The sequence below is a fragment of the Myotis daubentonii genome, chromosome 9 (assembly GCF_963259705.1).
Source record: "Myotis daubentonii chromosome 9, mMyoDau2.1, whole genome shotgun sequence".
NCBI lineage: Eukaryota > Metazoa > Chordata > Mammalia > Chiroptera > Vespertilionidae > Myotis > Myotis daubentonii.
In genome coordinates, this window is record NC_081848.1 from 1,333,047 (window position 1) to 1,355,501 (window position 22,455).

Below are 22,455 nucleotides of genomic sequence, written 5' to 3' on the forward strand. Positions count from 1 at the left end.
ATGGATAAAACTGTGCTGAGTAGTTGCGTACGAGTTTTTTTTTTTTTTTAAGTTGGACATATGTTTGTATTTCTCATGGGTATAGACACCTGGGAGTGGGATTGCTGGGGCATCTGGTGTTTGTTTTTACGAAGTTACCAAACTGTTTTCCAAAATGACCGCACCATTTTACACGCTCACCAGTCGTGTATGAGCGTTCCAGTTATTCTTGACAACACTTGGGATTCTCTGGGGTTTTGGTGTTTGATTTGCATTTTCTGCAGGGAGCCTTTATACTAGAAGAATCCAGGTCTATCCATTTCTAACTCAGGATCCTCTTGGACAAGTGAAAGCACTGCCTCCCTGGGGTCTCAATGTCTATATCTTTAAAACAGGCACAGCAGAAATATACCCCCATCAGCTATAATGAGCTTTAATGAGAAAATACACATACGGCACTTAGCTACTATTTATAGTGCATGGCACACATTAACACACTGAAAGTGTGAGCTCTAAGTATTGACTGCTGTTGTAATTATATCCTATATAATAAAGAGCTATTACGCTAATTGGAACAAACAGCAGAACAACCGTCCGGACAAACTTCCAGATAAAGCCAGGGCAGAAAGGGCCAGCCGAGGCTATGAGGGGCTGCGAGGGCCAAGCCCCTTGCACAAATTTCATGCATCGGGTCTCTAGTGTGTAAATAAATGCAAATGTAATGACAGGTAGCTGGTGCAGTATGTCATAGCATTCATCTAAGGCAGCGGTTTTCAACCTGTGGGTCGCGACCCCTTTGAGAGTCGAACAACCCTTTCACAGGGGTCACCTAAATACATCCTGCATATCAGATATTTACGTTATGATTCATAACAGTAGCAAAATTACAGTTATGAAGTAGCAATAAAGATAATTTTATGGTTGGGGATCACCACAACATGAGGAACTGTATTAAAGGGTCGCGGCATTAGGAAGGTTGAGAACCACTGATCTAAGTGAAGATGTGTGAGGTAGCTTGTAAGACAAGGGGCATTTGAAATGGGATTTGAAGGATTGGAGATGTGCCCTGTGAAGACGTCAGGAAAGGGCCTTTCTACAGAGGTGCACGGTGGACGGGTAGAGGGGGCACACAGCACGGGACATGACTGGGACACACCCTGACTGTCCAGCAGGACATGCTCACTGTGGCAGATTGTCCAGAAGTAGGAAGCCCTGGCCGGTGTGGCTCAGTTGGTTGAACGTGATCCTGTGTACCAAAATGTCACCAGTTTGATTTCGGTCAGGGCGCATGCCCGGGTTGCAGACTCCATCCCCAGTAGGGGGAGGGCTTGCACATCCATCAATGTTTCTCTCTCTCTCTCTCTTCCTCTCCCCTCCTCTCTCTCTAAAATCAATAAAAACACATATTTTTTTAAAGTTACAATTTAAAAAAGAAGCAGAGTAATAATGAATGAGAACTTGGCCTACCTCTCTGAGTGGTTGTTTTTGTCATTCTAGAGTCTAGACCATGCTCTGAGTGGAACTTGACCTTGTTCTTAATATCCAATACTGAAATGTGTCTTGTAATTATAGTATTAACAGTTAAATCTTTCAGTCAGTGCAGGTGTTACAGAAGAGTGGAGAAAAACCAAGCAATGCTTAGAGAGATGGAGTTACATTTATTATTGCACGCAGGCCCAGAGAAAAATGACTCTAGAATTCTGGGCGAAGTCACTCAGAAAGTTTCCTGTATTTGTATCTTTTTACCCTCTTAGTCTCCCAAATATGGGGTTTTCTGGTCCCCTTTGTGAGTTCTTAGAAAGCCCCTATGTGCTGGGTCTTTGAGACCTCAACCAAAGGCTTGGCCTGGTGCCAGCACTGAAAACTTTGTCTGGGGAAGATGGATACTTCATTCCCCACTGGTTTTCTATACAGGAGTCAAATCATTGACTCTTTTGGGTCATTGTTGGGGAGGGAGTTATATTGACACCTGAGGACTATAAGCTTAATAGAATTAATTCTCTGCCAAAAAAGTCAGTGGGCTTGCTTATAAGGGCCTGGAATGAGGGCCAGGAATAATCTCTAGAGAGTCCGAAGAGTCCTGGACTCTATTTTCCATGGCTGTCTTAAGCCGGGTGTGATGAAGACACTTCAGGATCCCGTCGACCTTGATTGCCGTGGGGGTGGTCCTTTTCATGTAGGAGTCAGTCCTTGGGTGGCAGATTTCTTTATCTAAACGGAGTCACCAGGTTGGAAGGGATGGACCAGATCAGAATTTGGTACAGGCAGAGCGTCTTGAACGTGCTTCTGGACTGCTTTCTGGGTGGACTGTAATGCCTGCAAGAACTCGAGAAAAGATTGGTTATGGATTTCGGCTTTTCTAGATTGGGAAGGTCAGCGTCTGAAAGAGTCACTAGAATCTGTAGAGGCCCCAGTGGTTTTAGGGCAGCCTCCCAGGCCGCTTTGTCTGTGGCCCAGTTCCCTCTTGCTTCTGTGGAGTCTCCTTACCTTGTAAATAGCATTATGTACATGAGCCATTGCAAATGAGTACCTGCTATCATTATAAATTGTTACTGATTTTTCTTTTGCCCGCTGGAGAACCTGAAACTGGGTGACTCGAGCGTTTGACATCCAGCGCTCCAGTGTGTTCTGGGGTAAAGCCTTGACTGCATGTGGGCCATTAGTTCCTGCCCTCTGGTTAACTTATTTGCTTTTTTGATAAGCACAGCTGTGGCTGCTACTGCCCAGAGGCAAGTAGGTCACCCAAATGTAAAGGGGTCAAGTCTTTTGGACAAATAGGTTACTGGCCTTTTCTAGGGGCTGAGACTTTGGGTGAGTACCACTTTGGCTATGGCCCTTGTCTTACATACCCATAATGAAGTATAACATTGGCACTGCGGCCACCTCTGACAGCTAAATCTTTTGCTACTAAACATGACACATGGTAGAGCTATACAAACATCTTAGGGAGGCGACCTTCTATTTTTGACCTTCTCACACAAAGCAAAACTGTCCTTGTCTCTCTGGAGTCATGTCCATGAAGACGCAGGCATTATCGAAGTCTATTATACAGTTTTCTGGAGGCTACTGTCAGGGCTGTGTGTGGTGGCCAGTTCCTTTTTTTTCTAGCCACAAACACAGTCTGTTCAATTTCCCTAAAATGTATTCTGAGTTGTTTTGCTATACACAGGCAGCTTAACCACTATACAACTGGGCTTGGACCTCTGTCTAGAAAACTGTAGTTTATAAGTTCAATATGCAAACTCCGGTTCTCCTAACCCAATGGGGTCTCAGCCAGTCCCTCAGTCAGACTCCTCCTCTCTTGGAGAATCTCAAAGTCCTGAAGGCTCCCCAGTCCAGGGAGAGTGTCTTTCCTTTGCCCTTTGACTTTAAGCTGCCAGTCCAAAACAGCCAGAGTTGAAGTTAGAAACAGCTTTGCATATTGCAAAACACTCCTGTGGCAGTGACTTGGGTATTAGGCCCCTTGTCTTCCTACCAGTCCCCTTTGTGGCATAGCAGCAAACAGGCCTCTCCCAAGGGAGTGCACTGTAAGGGGATATCAGCCCCTCTTCTTCCAGCAGCAACAGGTACTGAACCCTTTCAGTACATTTGCAAACAGGGAGCTTTCACTAGCTGTATCTGCTGCTTTCACAGATCCTGAGCTCACTGCTCTATTCCTGGGGCTGCAGGAAGGCTAGTAACAGTCACTGGCTTCTGGTTTAACTGCTGTAGCCAGCAATCCAAAGGCCTAAGTCTTGTATTGCTTGTTGCAAAACACTCATTACTCACTAGGGGGCAGTGGGGCAGCTCTAGTATCAGGTAAATGTCTGCTGTCCTCCACTTTTCTGTAGACAGCTCACGAATCCAGCCCCTACCCCCGCTTCTTTCACCTGGCTTTCTGGGGCTGAGTCTGCCTAGCAACCAGTTCTAAATCACCAGGGAAGCTGCGGACTTCAGCTCCATTTCTCCTCCACTTGGCTCTTGGGAATTTAGTGTGTGTGTGTGTGTGTGTGTGTGTGTGTGTGTGTGTGTGTGTCTCTGTGTGTGTGTCTGTGTGTGTTTAATGTATTAGAATTCTTTGTTTTTAGAAATGTCAATCCTTTAATGATTACCAAAAGTGAATTGTCAGCATTTTTATTTATTTATTTTATTTTTTTAATTCTTTAAATTCTTTATTAGTTAAGGAATTACAAATGTGTCATCATCCTAGTCAGCATTTTTAGATTAATATTTATGAACTTAAAGTATATTGTATCGGTCTAATTTAGTATTTGAAGGGTTAAAAAGAATAAACTGGGGCAGAGAAAGATTAATTGTACTTGCAGAAAACTTGTGACCTTGAATCTAGTGAAGTTCTGATAAGACACCTAGTAGGCTACGGACCAGACCCCTACACCAGCAGAGTGGTCTGCAGCCAGTAAAAATCAACAAAAACCTACCTTTCCCTGCTTCATAATTAACAGCCGACACCCCCCTGGTCCCCCAGCCCAGGGCCCGTTGCTTGTCTCCCTCTCCTATTGTGAGTCAGAGGAAGACAATTCCTACAGAGGGGGGAAATAGAAACAGTGGGAGTTGTGGAGAAAACCACAGACTACCACTGTAGTAGTCCTCCCTCCTGGAGGCTGGGGTCCACCCTGTGGAGAAAAATGACTTTTAGTCAGCCTGGAAAGATAGCAGATGAGGATAAGGGTGTGTAGGGAGATCTTGCAACTGAAAGCCTGGAGGGTCTCCTGAAAGAAAAGATCTTTAATCCAGTTACAGATGTTGTCAGAATCAGGATGAAGGAGGAAGGGAAAGACCAGGTTATGTCCTCTATGAGGAGCCTAATAAGTAACTGAAAACAGCAAGTCAAACAAAAAACACAACCACGAAGACAACAGACTGCACAAGACACACAAACAAGGTTATTGGGGTCCATAGACAGTTAATAATAACTTCAGACTTAGTTCCGCCTCAGGTGGCTCATGTTGGACTATGATGTCACAGGCAGGGGCAGGGCCCTTAAATCTCTCTGCCCTGTGGAGCTGTAAGCCCTGCCCCTGGAAGTCTCTGTCCACCAAAAGAGATAAGAAAAGCCATAAATAACAAGTTTTTGTTTTTTGAAGTTTACTACTTTGTTGCAAATAGTTAACTTGAAAACACTTCTCTCTTGCTTTTCTTACAAGCAATCTCAAAACCAAGCAATCTTGGAACCTAGCTGGCCTTTGTTTAAGCCTTTAAATTTACCCCAGAACTTCAAAAATTCCTATTTAATACAGCAAATTCACAACTCAGGGAAGAGCAACCACTAGACAGAAATTTTTATTAGCTAAGTGGGCTGATTCCCTCTGTGATAGAGAGCAAACGTCTCTGAGAAAAATAACTCAGCAGCACTGCTTAAGACTTTTGCAGATTATCATGGGTTCATCCTTTAATAAATCAAACGTTTAGCCAGACGAATCAACAGAAATGTAGAATAAATCAAAGTAGCTTTCTCTTTTACACAGGCTTTCACACTTATATTTATACACCAGACAATCCGAGTTTTTTACTTTACCAGATATTTACTCAGAGTTTAAATAGTCCATCTGATTCCTGATTAATTGCCTAAGGAAGCTGTAGGCAATTAATGGCTTCCGGGGAGGTGATCAAGCTCCCCCTTCCACTCACTTGGAGTGGGCCTGACTGATAGGGGCCCCTACCTTACCAATTCTGTCAACAGGTCCAGAGGTGTCTGTCCACTCTCTCCAGATGCTGGCCAGGTCCTGGGCTGAGGTGCGGGAGTGCTCAGAGTCCCCAGGTTTAATTCTGCTAAGATCAGCAGTGTGCATGCCTCTCAGAGGCCTGTCCGACACCCCTGGGTCCCCAACCTAGTCCAATCAGCGGAGGCCAAAAGGCCAAGCATGGGTTGGTTTTCTTGGTCAGGGAACCAATAATGTTACAGAAGACCGGAGAAGAACCAAGCAATGCTTAGAGAGATGGAGTTACATTTATTATTACGTGCGGGCCCTGAATTCTAGAGACATTTTTCTCTGGGCCCACGCATAATAAAAAATGTAACTCCATCTCTCTCAGCATTGCTTGGTTCTTCTCCGGTCTTCTGTAACAGGTATCTCCTAGGTGGAGGCCACCAGGAGAAGAGGAGAGAGAAGGAGGGCATGTGAAAGGTGAGTCAGGGTTAAGACCCAGGCCACCAGACTGTGTCAGGCAGAATCAGTCTGCGGGATAGCTCAGCATCCTAGGAGACACCTCCACCTACCAACTCCCTGGCCCATGAAGACATCTGGATGCTCAACTGGCCAGAGACACAGCCTGCTGTTTCACATGCCAGTTAGGAGTCATATACCCTGGGAGTTTGTCCAGGAAGACCTGCGGTCACTAATACAATAGGTACCGTGTATCACCTGCTTCCCATGTGCCAGGCACCATGCTAGAAACTATAGGTGCAATTACAAAAGAACAACAAAAAAAACAACACCCCCCCCCCACTCATTCAATTATCAAAGCAATCTTGCAAGGTTGTATTAAGGTAACCTTCAACAGTGAGGCCACAGTCCAGCAGGTCTCACATCTAGAGAGTGGCAGATGGGGGTTGAACCCACAGCTGCCCGGCTCTGCAGCCGTCTTTCACACCACCCGGCCCCTCTCTGCACAGTTCTACATCTTTGACACCCACCTTCATGAGTGCACCCTCCCTGGCCACCCAGAGGACCCATCTGTGACACCCTCACCCAGCACCAAGACTCAGGGAGCGGAGGCAGGGGCACGGTTGTGAATTCCACTTCTTCAGGCCTGCTCAGGGGTGTCAGGTTAGTGGGGTGAGCATGCTGGGAAGTGGGAGCGAGGTGGCTCTCAGGAGGGAGTATAAGCTTCCACAACCAGCTCCTACAGCGAGGCTGCTTTGGTCTCACTGAGGCTGAAAAGGACCAGGTGACCTCTGAGCACTTGGTGGTGATGCAGATTCTCAGGGAGCCCCACCCCCAGCCCCTGAGCCAGAAACCCAGGGTCCGTCCTGTGTCCAGGCAGCCCAGGTGAGCGTGAGGCAGGCCGCAGTCTGAGAAGCACGCATCAGACCATGGACTTGAGGGCAGGGCTTTGGTTTCTCTCCAGCCCCGGCGCACAGTGCTTTGTAGACAGAAACAGAAATGATGGGAGGCAGAGACCATGTACATATTGCCTTCAGGACTGCCCACCTGACTAGGCACCTGGTTTACTTTGTTTTATGGGGGGAGCAGGCATCATGCGTGCTGCCTAACACAGAGTACACGCTCAGTACATATCTACTGAACAAATAGTCTGTATTCCGTGTCACCAGGCTCCACTAATGCAGGCCAGAGAATTCGCTATGTGGCCGGAGAGAGTTCCACTGTGTATGCTTAAGGGGAGGGAGACAATTACTAAAATCCTCCAAGGGTCTCAACTGTCAGGCAGTGACCTTCATCTGTGCATGGAGGCAACAGCTCAGTAACAGGTGCATGTGCAGGTTCAGGAAAGCTACATGGAGACTCGAGGGTTTCCTAAATCCGCTGACGACCAGGGGTCAGAGCTGCAGAGCAGCGCTCAGCAAACTGGTGGTGCAGGCCGACTCCAGCTCGCCACCCTTCTTTTGTTTGTGTTAATCCTGACCCAAGGATATTTCTTTCATTGATTTTTATAGACAGTGGAAGGGGTTAAGGGAGGGGCAGAGAGAGAGAAACATCAATGTGAGAGAGACACAATGACTGGCTGCCTCCTGCACATGCCCTGACCAAGACTGGTGGATCAAGCTTGCAACTGAGGGACATGCCCTTGACTGGAATCGAACTTGAGACCCTACAGTCCACAGGCTGATGCTCTAACCACTGATCCAAGCCGGCTAGGACTTGCCACTTGTTTTTGTATGGCCTGTGAGCTAAGCAGTCTTTACATTTTTTAATGATTAAAACAAAATATTTTTAAAGAACAGACTTTTGTAAAAACTCTATAGAATTCAAAGGACAGTGTCCATAACAAAAGTGTCATTGGAGCACAGCCTTCCCGTTTATTGACAGATGGTCTAGGACCGCCTCCTGCCCAGCGGCAGCGTAGAGTAACTGCACAGAGACTGCATGGCTCAGGCCCTCCATGCTGGCCTTTCTGCCCGCTCCCTGCACAGATGGAGAGAACAGCCTCCCAGGTCTGGGTGGGCTGCCAGCACAGTCACTTTCTGGCTAGTGGTTATGTTCCCCATCCAAGCCAGCTCTGCAGCCAGGTGGCACCAGCCCCACCCCATCCCTCTCTGTGACTTTGCTGTCCAGGTCTCCCCTCTGGTCCAGGTCCATCTGAGGGGAGAGAGGAAAGAGCACTCCCAGGCCTCACACAGCATAGGGGGAGCACGGTCAGGCTCCTCCAGGAACTCCTCCAGGGTGACGATCCTCTGCTCTGGGGGACCCAGGGCTGCCCCAAGGCCTGGGGCTGGGCCCCACCCCTCTACTGGATGCCTCCTGGTGGAGAGGCCCATCCTGGGTGGCGGGTACTCCTGGAGGCTGAGGGTAGTGTGGCCTGGGGTGCTGGCATCGCGGGGCGGGGCAAAGTGCTGTGTCCCTGCTGGGCATCAGGTCCTCACTGCTCTTGGGTTTGTGGTGGAGCCGGCCGGGTCTGAGGAACCTGGTGTCAGGGCGAGGGGACACAGAGGGACACACGTCAGTCTCTCACTCTCGCTCACCTACCTCCAGTGGGCTCTGTGCTGCCTCCGGCTCACGGAACACAGGGAGCCCCGCTGGGGAACCCAGAGCACACTTCTCCCAGGCTGGCACTGGGATGTCAAGGACATGCTGGGATTCTCTAGAAGTTCACAGTGGGGTTTAAAAGCAAAATAACGTGGGAGGGAAGCACAGAGCTCCTGCTAAAGCTGAAATTAGCAACAGCTGTGAGGCACCACTCTCCTTAGCCCTTGGGACAGCGTAGACAGACCATCTTTTGCACCATTAACAAACTTAAACGCTGTAAAGGAATCACACTCACCTGTGTCCTCTGACCACGATGGACCGGAACTCCCAGCCCTGTCCCCATCTGGAAGCTGCAGGAACCCACACTTGGAGGATGGGTGGCTCGCCCAGGTGCCCAGAGCTGGTCAGTGAGGAGAAGGGATCTGGATCCAAATCCGTGAAAACTCTCAGGTCTGAGCCTGAAACTGCATGATGTGCCCTATGGAGGCAAACCCATCGTGCTGTGAAGAACTTGCGAATTGTCTTCTTTAAATCACACAAATAACATAAAGCCCAGAGCCCAGATCCAAGGGCACTGGAAAGTGCCCAGAAGGAAAGCCGACTTACCCTTCAGGCCACGAGGTGAGCTGTCACTGGACGCATCACTAGGGCTCTCCAAGATGCCTGGTCGATACCCTGAGAGGAAAGGACAATTCTTTTATTTCTTTCTTTCTTTCTTTCTTTCTTTCTTTCTTTCTTTCTTTCTTTATTTATTTATTTATTGCTTACAGTATTACAAAGGGTATTACATATGTGTCCCTTTTTTTCCCCCCGCCCTTGACAATCCCCTGGCCTCCCCTACCCCCCAGTGTCTTATGTCCATTGGTTATGCTTATATGCATGCATACAAGACCTTTGGTTGATCTCTTACCCCCCTCCCTCCTGCCCCCCAACCCTCCCGGCCTTCCCGCTGCAGTTTGACAATCTGTTTGAGGCTGCTCTGCCTCTGTATCTATTATTGTTCAAAAGTTTATAATGTTCTCTATTATCCATGAATGAGTGAGATCATGTGGTATTTTTCCTTCACTGACTGGCTTATTTCACTTAGCATAATGCTCTCCAGTTCCATCCATGCCGTTGCAAATGGTAAGAGTTCCTTCTTTTTTATAGCAGCATAGTATTCCATCGTGTAGATGTACACAGTTTTCTAATCCATTCATCTACTGATGGGCACTTAGGCTGTTTCCAGATCCTAGCTATGGTGAATTGTGCTGCTATGAACATATGGGTGCATATATCCTTTCTGATTGATGTTTCAGGTTTCTTGGGATATATTCCTAGAAGTGGGATCACAGGGACAAATGGGAGTTCGATTTTCAGTTTTTTGAGGAAACTCCATACTGTCTTCCATAGTGGCTGCACCAGTCTGCATTCCCACCAGCAGTGCACGAGTGTTCCTTTTTCTCCACATCCTCTCCAGCACTTGTCGTTTGTTGATTTGTTGATGATAGCCAGTCTGACAGGTGTGAGATGGTACCTCATTGTTTTTTTGATTTGCATCTCTCGGATGATTAGTGACTTTGAGCATGTTTTCATATGTCTGTTGGCTTTCTGAATGTCCTCTTTTGAAAGGTGTCTATTTAGGTCCTTTGCCCATTTTTTGATTGGATTATCTTCCTTTTGTTAAGTTGTATGAGTTCCCTATAAATTTTGGAGATTAGGCCCTTATCAGATATGACATTGGCAAATATGTTTTCCCATGCAGTGGGTTTTCTTGTTGTTTTGTTGATGGTTTCTTTTTCTGTGCAGAAGCTCTTTATTTTGATGTAGTCCCATTTGTTCATTTTCTCTTTAGTTTCAAGTGCCCTAGGAGCTGTATCAGTGAAGAAATTGCTTCGGCATATGTCTGAGATTTTGTGGCCTTTGGATTCTTCTAGAATTTTTATGGTTTCCTGTCGTACATTTAAGTCCTTTATCCATTTTGAGTTTATTTTTGTGTATGGTGTAAGTTGGTGGTCTAGTTTCATTTTCTTGCATATATCTGTCCAATTTTCCCAACACCATTTATTGAAGAGTCTATCTTGGCTCCATTGTATGTTCTTGCATCCTTTGTCAAATATTAATTGAGCATATTGGTTCGGGCCGATTTCTGGGCTCTCTGTTCTATTCCATTGATCTATATGCCTGTTCTTGTGCCAGTACCAGGCAGTTTTGAGAACAGTGGCTTTGTAATACATCTTGATGTCTGGTATTGAGATCCCACCTACTTGTTCTTTTTCAGGATTGCTGCAGCTATTCAGGGTCTTTCTTTGTTCCAGGTGAATTTTTGGAGAGTTCGATCTAGATCTATGAAGTATGCCGTTGGTATTTTAATGGGAAGTGCGTCGAATTTATAGATTGCTTTGGGTAGTATGGACATTTTAATGATGTTGATTCTACCAATCCATGAACACGGTATGTTCTTCCATCTGTTTATGTCTTCCTCTATATCTTTTTTCAACGTCCTGTAGTTTTCTGAGTAGAGGTCTTTTACCTCTTTAGTTAAGTTTATTCCTAGGTAGCTTAATTTTTTTTGGTGCGATGGTAAACGGGATTGTTTTTATAATCTCTCTTTCTGAAATTTCACTATTGGTGTATAGAAATGCCTCAGATTTCTTGGGGTTAATTTTGTATCCTGCTACATTGCCAAATTCATGTATTAAGTCTAGTAGCTTTTTGATGGAGTCTCTAGGGTTTTGTATGTATAATATCATGTCGTCTGCAAATAAGGACAGTTTTACTTCCTCTTTTCCAATTTGGATGCCTTTTATTTCTTCTTCTTGCCTAATTGTGATGGCTAATACTTCCAGTACTATGTTGAACAGGAGTGGTGAGAGTGGGCATCCCTGTCTTGTTCTTGTTCTTAGGGGAAATGCTGTTAGTTTTTGTCCATTGAGTATGATGTTGGCTGTGGGTTTGTCATATATGGCTTTTATTATGTTGAGGTATGATCCTTCAATTCCCACTGTGCTGAGAGTTTTTATCAAAAATGGGTGTTGGATATTGTCAAATGCTTTTTCTGCATCAATTGATATGACCATGTGGTTTTTTTCTTTCAATTTGTTTATGTGATGTATCACGTTTATTGATTTGCGGATATTGTACCATCCTTGCATCCCTGGGGTAAATCCTACTTGGTCATGGTGTATGATCTTTCTGATGTACTGCTGGATCCGATTTGCTAAGATTTTGTTGAGGATTTTGGCATCTATGTTCATGAGGGATATTGGCCTGTAATTCTCTTTCATTGTGTTGTCTTTACCTGGTTTTGGTATTAGGGTGATGCTGGCTTCATAGAATGAGCTTGGAAGTGTTCCTTCCTCTTGAATTTTTTGTAGTAGTCTGAGGAGGATAGGTTTTAGTTCTTCCTTGAATGTTTGGTAAAACTCCCCTGTGAAGCCGTCTGGTCCTGGGCTTTTGTTTGATGGAAGCTTTTTGATGACTGCTTCAATTTCTTCCATAGTTATTGGCCTGTTGAGATTTTTAGATTCTTCCTGATTGAGTTTTGGAATGTTGTATTTTTCTAGGAATTTGTCCATTTCCTCCAGGTTGTCTAGTTTGTTGGAGTAGAGCTGTCCATAGTATTTTTTTAACAATCATTTGTATTTCTGTGGGGTCTGTTGTTATTTCGCCTCTATCGTTTCTTATTTTGTTTATTTGGGTCCTCTCTCTTTGCTTCTTGGTGAGTCTGGCTAGAGGTTTGTCAATCTTGTTTATCCTTTCAAAGAACCAGCTCTTGGTTTCATTGATTTTCTGTATTGTTTTTTTGGTCTCTATGTCATTTATTTCTGCTCTAATCTTTATTATCTCCTTCCTTCTGCTCACTCTGGGTTTTTTTTGTTGCTGTCTTTCTAATTCTTTGAGTTGTAGAGTTAGATGATTTACTACCATTTTTTCTTGTTTTTTGAGATAGGCCTGTAGAGCTATAAACTTCCCTCTCAGGACTGCTTTTATTGTGTCCCATAGGTTTTGGATTGTTGTGTTTTCATTGTCATTAGTTTCCAGGATATTTTTGATTTCTTCTTTGATCTCATTGGTAACCCAATCAATATTTAATAACATGCTATTCAGCTTCCAAGTGTTTGAGTATTTGGGGTTGTTTTTATTGTAGTTTATTTCTAATATTATGCCATCATGGTCTGAGAAGATGCTTTTTATGATTTCAATCTTCTTGAATTTGGGGAGACTTTGCTTGTGACCCAATATGTGGTCTATGTTTGAATATGTCCCATGAGCATCAGAGTGGAATGTATATTCCCAGGCTTTGGGGTGAAGTGTTCTGAAGATGTCTATTAAGTCCATCTGATCTAGTGAGTCATTTAGGATTCCTGTTTCTTTGCTGATTGTTTGTCTAGCGGACTTATCCAGTGATGTCAGTGGTGTATTTAAGTCCCCTACTATAATTGTATTGTTGTCGATCTCTCCTTTGATATCTTCCAGGAGTTTTTTTTTTTTATGAATTTGGGTGCTCCTGCATTGAGTGCATATATGTTTACCAGAGTTGTATCTTCTTGTTGTATTGATCCCTTTAGTATGATGAAGTGGCCTTCCTTATCTCTTGTTATGGCCTTCACTTTGAGGTCTATTTTATCTGATATAAGTATTGCTACCCCAGCTTTCTTTTCCTTTCCATTTGCCTGAAAGACATTTTTTCAACCCTTACTTTCAGTCCGTGTGAGTCCTTTCTAATGAGGTGTGTCTCTTGTAGACAGCAGATGTATCGGTCATGTTTTTGTATCCATTCAGCCACTCGATGTCTTTTGGTTGGAGCATTTAGTCCGTTTACATTTAAAGTTATTATTGAAAGGTACTTGTTTGTAGCCATTTCTTTTTTAGTGTGGCTGTTTTCTTTCTGAGCTTTTTATTTCTTTTTTTACACCAGTCCCTTTAGCATTTCTTGCATTGCTGGCTTGGTGGTGAGAAACTCCCTTAGCCTTTTTTTGTCTGTGAAACTTCTCATTTCCCCTTCAATTTTGAATGATAGCCTTGCTGGATAGAGTATTCTTGGATTCAGTCCTTTGCTTTGCATCACTTTGTAAATTTCAGTCCATTCTTTTCTGGCCTGATGTGTTTCTGTTGAGAAGTCATTTGATAATCTAATGGGAGATCCCTTGTATGTAACTTTCCGTCTCTCTCTTGCAGCTTGTAAGATTCTCTCTTTGTCCCAAACATTTGCCATGGTAATTATGATGTGTCTTGGTGTGGGTCTTTTCAGGTTCACCTTGTTTGGGACTCTCTGGGTTTGTGTGACTTTTTTCTTCCCTACCTCAGGGAAGTTTTCTGATATTATTTCTTCGAGTAGGTTTTCTAATCCTTGTTCCTCTTTCTGTTGTTCTGGCACCCCTATTATTCGTATGTTGTTTCGTTTTATGTTGTCCCAGAGCTCCCTTAGGCTCTCCTCCTGTCTTTTAATTTTTTTCTCCAATTGCAGTACAGTTTGGGTGTGTTTTGCTTCCTTGTCTTCTAATTCACTAATTCGGTCCTCCGCTTCTCCTAGTCTACTGTTGATACTTTCAATGGTGTTTTTTATTGCAGCTATATCGCTCTTCATTTCTTCTTGGGTCTTACTTAAGTTGTTGATTTTTCCATCTGTTTCTTCTAGCTTCTTGCATATGTTATTGATTTTTTCCTCTGTCCAGTTTATGAACTCTAGGACCCTTATTCTGAATTCTTTTTCGGTCATGTTGCATGCCTCTGTATCACTTAGCTGCTTTTCTGGCGAGACCTCTTTTTCTTTCCTTTGGGGGTTTCTTTGTCTACCCATGTTTGATCTCACTGACATATCTAGAAGTTGAGTCATTCAGTGGCTGCTCCCTGGGTGGCAGTGACTCCTTGGTCTGTGGTTGCTCTTCGGGCGGTTGCGGTAGCAGCTGCTCCTCAGTTGGCAGCAGCTCCTCTGGTGGGTGCTGTTCACAGCTGTGGTAGTTCTTCTGGCTGGTGGGGGTAGGTTTCAGGTACAGCTGCTGTTCCTCAGACAGAGGGTGTGGTGCTCAGGAGGCTGCTGTTGTTTGGATCTGCTGCATTGATTTAAAGGCACAAAATACAACACAACAAGGCACCACGTACCAGGCACCACTCTGTGTTGTTGCTGGGATTGAAAATCCCTCTATAGGCCAGACCCTGTTAACTCCCAGGGACTGATCAGATTATTTTAATCCTTGATCTCGTTCAGGGTGGAATCTGGGTGTGGTTGTGCTCCTTGCCTGGGGGCTAGGTAGGGGAGTCCCACCCTCTGGAAAGGATGGCGGCCCTGATTCTGGGCCCAGGGCTGTCTCAGGACTCAATCCGCTGCCACCTCTCCCGGCCCCCCCTCTCTCCTCAGTCTCTCCCCAGATTGCACTCGTCTGCACCTTCTCCCTCTCTTCAGCACAGGTGAGTGTCTGTATCCGGAATGTCTTACGAACAGGATTCAGTGAAAATAAACAAGTAAACGCCAGCCGCGGAAACAGGGAAGGCTGACTTTCTACAAGCTCTTCTATTACTGGCACTGCATGCTCTGGTCAGCTCTTCAGATTGCTCCCCTGTAGGCTCAGTCCTCCGTGATCACAGAACCCAGCTCTCAAATCCCCCGGCGGCGCCAGGAATCCTGCGGATCTCCTTTCCCCAGTCAGGGGCTGTGCCTGTCCCAAGGGACGTTGCTATCTGCCACGCGGTCTCCCTCTAACCCTCTGGGCTCAGAGGTCTGGCAAACCTTCCTGCCCAGATCCCTGGTTTTTTACCTTTCCAGGGGAGCTCTGCCCTTCCCGGCTGCAAACCGTCTCACCAGCTGAGTAGTTTCGCCAATTTGGCGTGGGTGATATTAGTTTCAGCTGCTCACTCCATTTGCTCCGGGAGACGACCTGGGACCCGTCTGCCTATGTCGCCGCCATCTTGTTGAATCTCTCGGAAAGGACAATTCTTAACTGAAAGGGCCGATGACCCAGTCTAGCCCACACTAAGCCCTCCAGTCTGACAACAAGGACATAACAGAGCGATTCTGTCACAGCTCAGGGGAGCACCCCCAGGAGCACAGCTCGGATTCTGGAGACGCCCCAGGAGGGGTCCTGCCTCCCCTGAGTGCCTGGCCCCGTGCACAGTGGGCATGAGCTGTACGGGATGACAGCCTGTGTTTCTGTGTCTGTGAGGTCTGGGGCTGGGCTCAAACAATTTTGTTAACAAAGGAAATTTCACGCAGAACTCCGGTACAGGCCAAACAGGGCGGCTCTGGGAAAGCGAAGGGTTGGAGGGGTGTGGAGCCCACCATCACTACACATGGAGCTTTCTAGAACACATGGAAACACCCTGCCTAGACCAGGACAGTGGCACCTGGTGAGGGCGGGAGCCAGCACAGGGCAGAGTGTGTGCGCCACGTGTGCACAATGTAGCCTGTGCCTGTTCCAGGGCCCGCTTCCCCTCGGTGGTCCGAGGGGCGGGTGCTGGGGTCTCAGGAGGAAAGAACGTGCTGGCTTTCCATGGCTGTTTGCTGTCCTTCAGCTCCTTCTCTTTTTTGTTTCAAATTGACATCTGCCCCGAAGGGAAAAGAATCGGACCTCCCCTGTGACAAGTGTGGGGCAGCTGCCCTCCTGTCTGCGGTGTGTGCCCGCCTGAGCGTGCCTAGGGCAGCCCTCCCTGCCTCCCTAGGATCACAGGGGGAGCACCTGCTGCAGGGAGGGCGGCACCTCCCGGTCAGGGCAGGTGGTCCCTTCCAGGCCTGCAGACCTCCCCTCCTGGTCCACGCCTCCAGCACACGCAGTCCCACGGCGCAGCCCCTCCCCCCCCCCCCCCCCCCCCGGTATCATCAGACTGGTCCTACTGCACAGTCACAGCTGGGGACAGGGACTGTGTGCTCGTCGTCCCTGCACACAGCTGGTGTTGAGCTGAACTGCACTGATAACCAGGGACACACTAGGAGCGGATCTGCTTCCTGCCCCACCAAGCAGTCTGCTCTGGACTCACTGGGGCACAGGGATCCCAGGTCCCCAGCCCTGGCACGCTCCCCAAATAGCAGGCACCAGAAAAAGCCTCTTAGCAGCGGGGTTTGGGGGTGAGTCAACAAGTACTTGGTTTCGGTGAAGAGCACAGAAGCAGAATGAGCCCCCTCTTTCAGAAGGAAAAACTTGAACAAAAAACCCACCTTCCTCTTGGAAAAGGATGTGTCATTGAAAGGCAACTGTGATACAGATCAGCGGCTCCCAAAGCCTCCGTCCATTCCAGCCCTGCTCTGCCCACCCCTTTGCCTCTGTCTCTTGATGAGAGAAGCTCGAGGAATCAGAACACTTAGGAAGACAATCCCTTTCCTCAGCGGATTCAGCATAAATCTGGCCCCTCGGTGACACTTCCAAGAACAGTGGCCAACTCCTCCTGTCGTGTTACCCTCCACCCAGTGTGAAGAGGGTGGGCTCCACAGTGTCACACTGCCCCCCACAGAGCCTGTCTCTGCCCATAAGTTGCAGGAGCCCATGCCAGCACCATGGAGCTTTCTAGGCAATGGGAGGGTGGGAGATAGTGCTCCTCCTGCACTTATTGTTGATACTTCAGAAGCCGAAGCCAATGTAAACGCTCTCAGTTTTTGTTTTAATTAAAAAGTTAGCTCCCCACCCTCCTAGGATTTTGTTCTTTGGAAATTATAAAGACCCGAAGCGACTGTTAATGGTCGAGAAGGCTGGTCTCATTCCCTGATTCCCTTCTGCCTCCATGAGATGGCAAGAGTTTCCACCAGTTTCTAAGATGAAATTTACCACTGGGAGCTGCTCTGGGCAACTCCAATCCAGGTGAGGAAAGTGAGACCTTCCTGCAATCAGTGCTCTCTGCCTGGGCCACTAGGCCTTCCTTCAGGAAAGGGCAGTCCAAGCCTCCAGAAGAGTGACTCCCCATCACGGAGGGATGGAAGCAAGAGCTGCATGCTTAGGCCCCTCGGGGAGACAGGGAAGGGGTGTTGAGGAACTGCGGGTCCCCATTCCCGCTTCAGCATAACACCTCCACTTTCACCTCCTTTGTGTGTGGGACTTGCACACAGGCCTTAGCTTGAAGGAAAAGCACTGCTGATGGAAACAGGTCTGAGAACACAGGCTGAAGGGCACCACGCACCGCCCACTCCCCGTGCTGCCTGTGGTGGGGAACTGGATCTCCAGGGACCGTTCACAGGGGCTGTCATCTGAATTCTAGCCCGTGGAGAACATAATGCTGGTGAGTCAGCGGACCTGGAACATCCTCGGGAAACCTGGGCCTTTTGCCAGACGGCCACCTCTGACTCTGGCCCAGCCCTGAGTCGTGGTCATGTCCAGCTCCTGGAGGAGGGAGGGATGGGTGGACCCTGCCCTTAGGGAGTACGTGCCCTGCATGTCCTATATCTCCCCATTTCTCCTGCTGGGACAGCCTCACACTCAGGACTCTCTCTGACTTAACTTTAAATCACTCTTCCGCCTGCGCAATGACTGGGACTCCAAAGGACAGAAGTGTCCTGGCCTAAGGGCCATGCAGCAAAGGCAGCTGATACTTAGTATCCTGGGAGCACCTCCACCTCCAGGGCCAGCTGCACCCAAAGCAGGGCCCTGAGAGCAATCCCCTCCCAGAGCCTGGGCTCTCCGGCGGGGGGCGGGGGGGGGGGGGTGTTGGAGGAAGGTAAAGGAAAGAACCACCACCTGAGGGAGGAGGCGGGTTCCCTAGAGAATGAGCCTGCACCAGCAGCTCCTCACCAGCAACGTCAGGAATCCATGGGCCACCAGTCACTGCTCTTCCCTGAGAAGGACTAGGATGCCCTGTGCCTCAGGCCTGCCAGCTGCTCTCTGACAGCAGCCCTGGGTCCCCTCCAAAGGGACACCAGGGTCTCCATTTTGCGGACAGTTCTAGGTCCCCCTGAGCGTGAGCACTGGGCTGCCAGGAATCGCCGTGGGCAGTGCTGGGCGTGCAGTATGGGGGGCCCTGGGGCAGGCTCCGCAGGCATCTGAACAGGCCTGGGCTCTGGCTCAGGGGGGATCCAGGCTGAGGCAGCCAGAGGGTTCGCCTGGAGGGCCGGGCCTAGAGCCACACAGCCTGCTGGCAGGCCCAGGGGAGGGGGTGCTCCCGGCTCCTGCTGGAGCCCAGGCAGGGCTTCCGCTCTGCAGAGCCTGGGAGACTGGGCCGACTGCTGAGTGGCCACAAGGAACACAGAGCGAGCCCGTCCCAGCTGCACAGGGCACAGCACCCCCACACCCAACAGTCACTGGCTGCCGTTTCAGTGTCTGTCCAGGAGCACAGAGGGACTGCCTCCTGCCCTGTGCTCACTCACCTCACCTTCTCCCAGGGGTGCTCCTGATTTGTAAACCAGGGGCCAGGTCCTGAAGCTGAGCCAGGCAGCGTTGAGAGCCGGGGCCCTGTCTGTCTTTGCTGGGCTTGTCAAATTACAGTTATGCTTGTCATAGCTCCCAGGGTCCAGGGGGAGGTAAGATGATGAAAAATCATAACCCCTTCTCTTCTTGTCAGTTTCTAACACCTCCGGGGCGGTCATTTCCAGCTCTTCTGCTGTCCTCAGATGCTGTCATCTCTAGGTCATAAGCAGAATGTCTTTTTAAGTTTTAAGCTGTATTTCTCCCATCTGTTGCACATTTTAAATTTCCCAGTGCTCATCCCCAGATGCTCCTTTTCATAGCATCCTGCCCTGGTTGCACCGTGCAAAGTGGTTTACTCTGCTGTCATGATGAGCATTTTAAAGCTTTTGTCTCTGCCCAATGCCTGCTGACCCTGTTGCTCTCACATTGGTTTGTCTCTGGTGTTGCAGACGCTCCTCAGGTGTCCGGGAACCCTGACCTCTCATGGGCTCCCCCTGGAACATATGACCCGACTACCCTGCTGGGAGAGTCTCCCGCTAATCAGATGCCTTGAAGAGGACCATAATTTCCCATGTAAGGTGCGAGCACGCAAGGCTACTGGCATCTGGGAGGCATCCAACCTGTCAATCCTCCCTGAATCCCCTTGTTTTTCAGTCTAGGACACCTGCCCTCCTCGCCATGGACTGGCCTCCAGGGCAGGGACCCTGTCAAGTCTCCTCCCGGAGAATAAACCTCCAATGTTGCCTGAAGTTAGCCCAAACTCTGGTTCACCTCCGTTCAGGAGCCACTTGTTGCTACCAATTTCTGAGCAGTGGTGTGGGTCCCAGGGCTCAGGCCCAGCCGTCCAGATGGCTGAGTTACCCTCCCAAAGTCGCACAGCTGTAGGCGGAGCTGAGTTCTGAACCTGTGTCTGTGGGATGCCAAACCTGTCCACAGCGTCACCCACCTGCTGATCACCTCTCAGTCTGGGAGGCGCCTCCTGCCCCTGTGAGCCGGGGTCTTTGGGAAGGACCTCAGGCCGAGATGCTCATCCCTCTTGGTTCTGGAGCGACCCGTGACTCACCGTGGGTGCGGCCTGGGTGCCGGGAGGTGGAGGTGGAGCTGGAAGGAGCTGTAGTGATGGCTGAGGATGAACAGGGCCCGGAGCCCAGCTCTGATGGCCGGGGCTTGGTGGCTGGGTCAGCGGAGGCATCTCCTCGAGTGCGGTCAAGGCTGCCTCTGTGTGGGGCCACTCCCTTTGGTATTGGGTCCCCAGGGCCTGGGGCAGAGAAGGACAGTGAGAAATGAGGCTGCAAAATCCCATGCCAAGTTGGGGTGATCACCTGAGGCCTAAAAGCAGAGGCAGCAGGGCCAGGGAGCCCAGGGACAAAAGCGGGGCTGTGTGCCTCACGGTCTGTGGTCTAAGGGGGGGCCCTGGCGGCAGCCTGAGTTGGAGGCCCCAGGATGCCGGCCCTGGCTCTAACCATGGCTCACAGTGTGAATCCCCAGCAGCCGGGAGGAAATAAAGGGTGAGCTCAGGAAGCTCAAAACAATGTTGGTAAAAGTCCAACACATTCACTACTGGCCCCCCTGCCGTGTCCCTCAATCCCTGATCACTAGTGAGTAGACCTGGCCTGTGGCTGCTCAGGACCACTCCCGACCTGGGGCCAGGCCCTCAAGGTCCGGGATGTGCACCCTGCAAACGGGCTTCCCTTCTGATTTGAGAAAGAAGTTCACTGCCACCCTAATAGTCATCTGTTTAAGAAGTTTTCATCTCTAAGGTGACTGACTGCAAGAATGAGTTTTACCTTGTATGTTTTGCAATCTCTGAGTTTTCTACTGTGAACATATACTCTTGTCCAAGTTAAATAAAACCCCAATGAAAACAGCAACATTGGGAGCAAAAACAAACCTAAAAGACCTTGGACTACCTCGTAGTAGGAAAGGGGATGGCTCTCCAAATACAAATGAAAAACGAATGTGGTTGGAGTTCCTCAGAGCATCAGGACAAGGCTGTTTTGCACAGTGTCCTGCTCCAGGCAGCCAGAGGGCTATGGTCCCGGAGCCACGCCCACTGTGGGGATTCTGGGCTCTCCACTCTCCGAGGACCTGCTGCCCTTGCCCTTCAGCCACCCAGTGTCTGGACTCACGGGGAAGTTTTAAGCACCCAAGCCTTGCAATTGAAACCAAGGGGAGATTTGGATTCTGAAAGATAACCTTGATGAGAAGCAAGATTCAAGTCTGGTGGGATGAATCTGACAGGCGTCCACTGCGTGAAGTCAGAGAGCAGTAGCCGGGAGGCGGATGCGCCAGACAGCAGCCAGGGCAGAGAGCGCGCGTTTCCAACAGCATGCTGGGCAGGCAGGCAGGGGACCAGCACACGGCAGCCCAGGAATCAGAGGGATGCATGTGACAAAGTCAGTGCCACATCAACTGACAGGAGCAGTGTGAGAATCACCCGTTTACTTTTACGGTGACCTTGTGTTTATATGATAGTGGTTTTCCATTTACGGTACGGATAACAATCTTTTAAAATAAAGTGGAAACTGCAAGTCGATTCAAGGGGAAGTATGTAAGTATCACTCGGGTGAAATAGACTTTGCAAAATCATGGAGATGGTATGAGGATGGCTGAAGACAGAAAACAATGCAGTAGCTAAAGGCTTCTGTGGACCAGCGCGCCCAGCTGACGGTGACTTTGAGCTGATGTCCTGTTTGTCCACTGCTGCCCTCACAGTAGCATCCAAGACGTCAGAGGACCTCAGCACAGTCCTAAAACGTCGCTTTGGGCTGAACCCCGGCTGAGCAACATCGATCCGATTATTTGAGATGCTGAGTGGAGCAGTAAATTCTTCAAAACACAGAACACATCTAAAAATGGACTGCTCTGCAAAAGCCAAGATTCTGTGCTCTGACTCAGAAGGTGGAGACAAGGGCAGCAGATTTAAAGTTAGCGGCCCAAAAATGAGTCTGAAAAATCTCACTTGACAGGAGGTGCGCAGTTTCGGAAGCATAGCGACCGCTGATGAGTTCTGCGCTGCACAGGGGCATGGTCTACAAGCCTGCAGGTGCGAGAGAGGGGGCGGCACTGGGCCCGGGGCCTCACTTAGCACAGACACCCTGGCCATGGATACCCCAAACCTCCCCTAACACTGCGCTGCGCTGGAGTCAGGTCCAGAGTCTGAGACAACTGGTCTCCTTTAAAGTCAGAATCCAGGTTGGCTACTTTAAGCTTGGCTTGGAATTTGGGTCAGGAGGAGGGGTCCACTATGGGTCATCTGGCCTTTAGCTACTGTTTTTCTGTTTGTTTTTTGAATTTCAGACATGAAGGCAGGTACATTGTGAAGACACTGATGGATTTGAAATCCCCACTGTCTGAGAAATGGAGGGGCTAGTGAGAAGCAGGTTTGATGTCAGAGGAGGTCCAGAACCTCAGGCGTTTACAGAAAGCCGGCCGGGCTGATGAAGACTTGGCCTTGTCCTCACTTCCGCTTCTGCAAAAGCGACTCTTTATGTGCCGAGTTGCTAAATTGTGATCCCCCGATAACC

General features: G+C 48.6%; 1 protein-coding gene across 1 annotated transcript in view; it reads right to left on the reverse strand.

Moving 5' to 3' along the window:
- The window catches only part of LOC132241701 (protein Daple-like), a 118,171-nt gene that overhangs the window by 54,411 nt on the left and 41,305 nt on the right, over window positions 1-22,455 (reverse strand). The window contains 2 exon segments of the mRNA XM_059710629.1: window positions 8,920-9,046; window positions 19,992-20,186. Of these exon segments, the coding sequence (XP_059566612.1) occupies window positions 8,920-9,046; window positions 19,992-20,186 (322 nt within the window).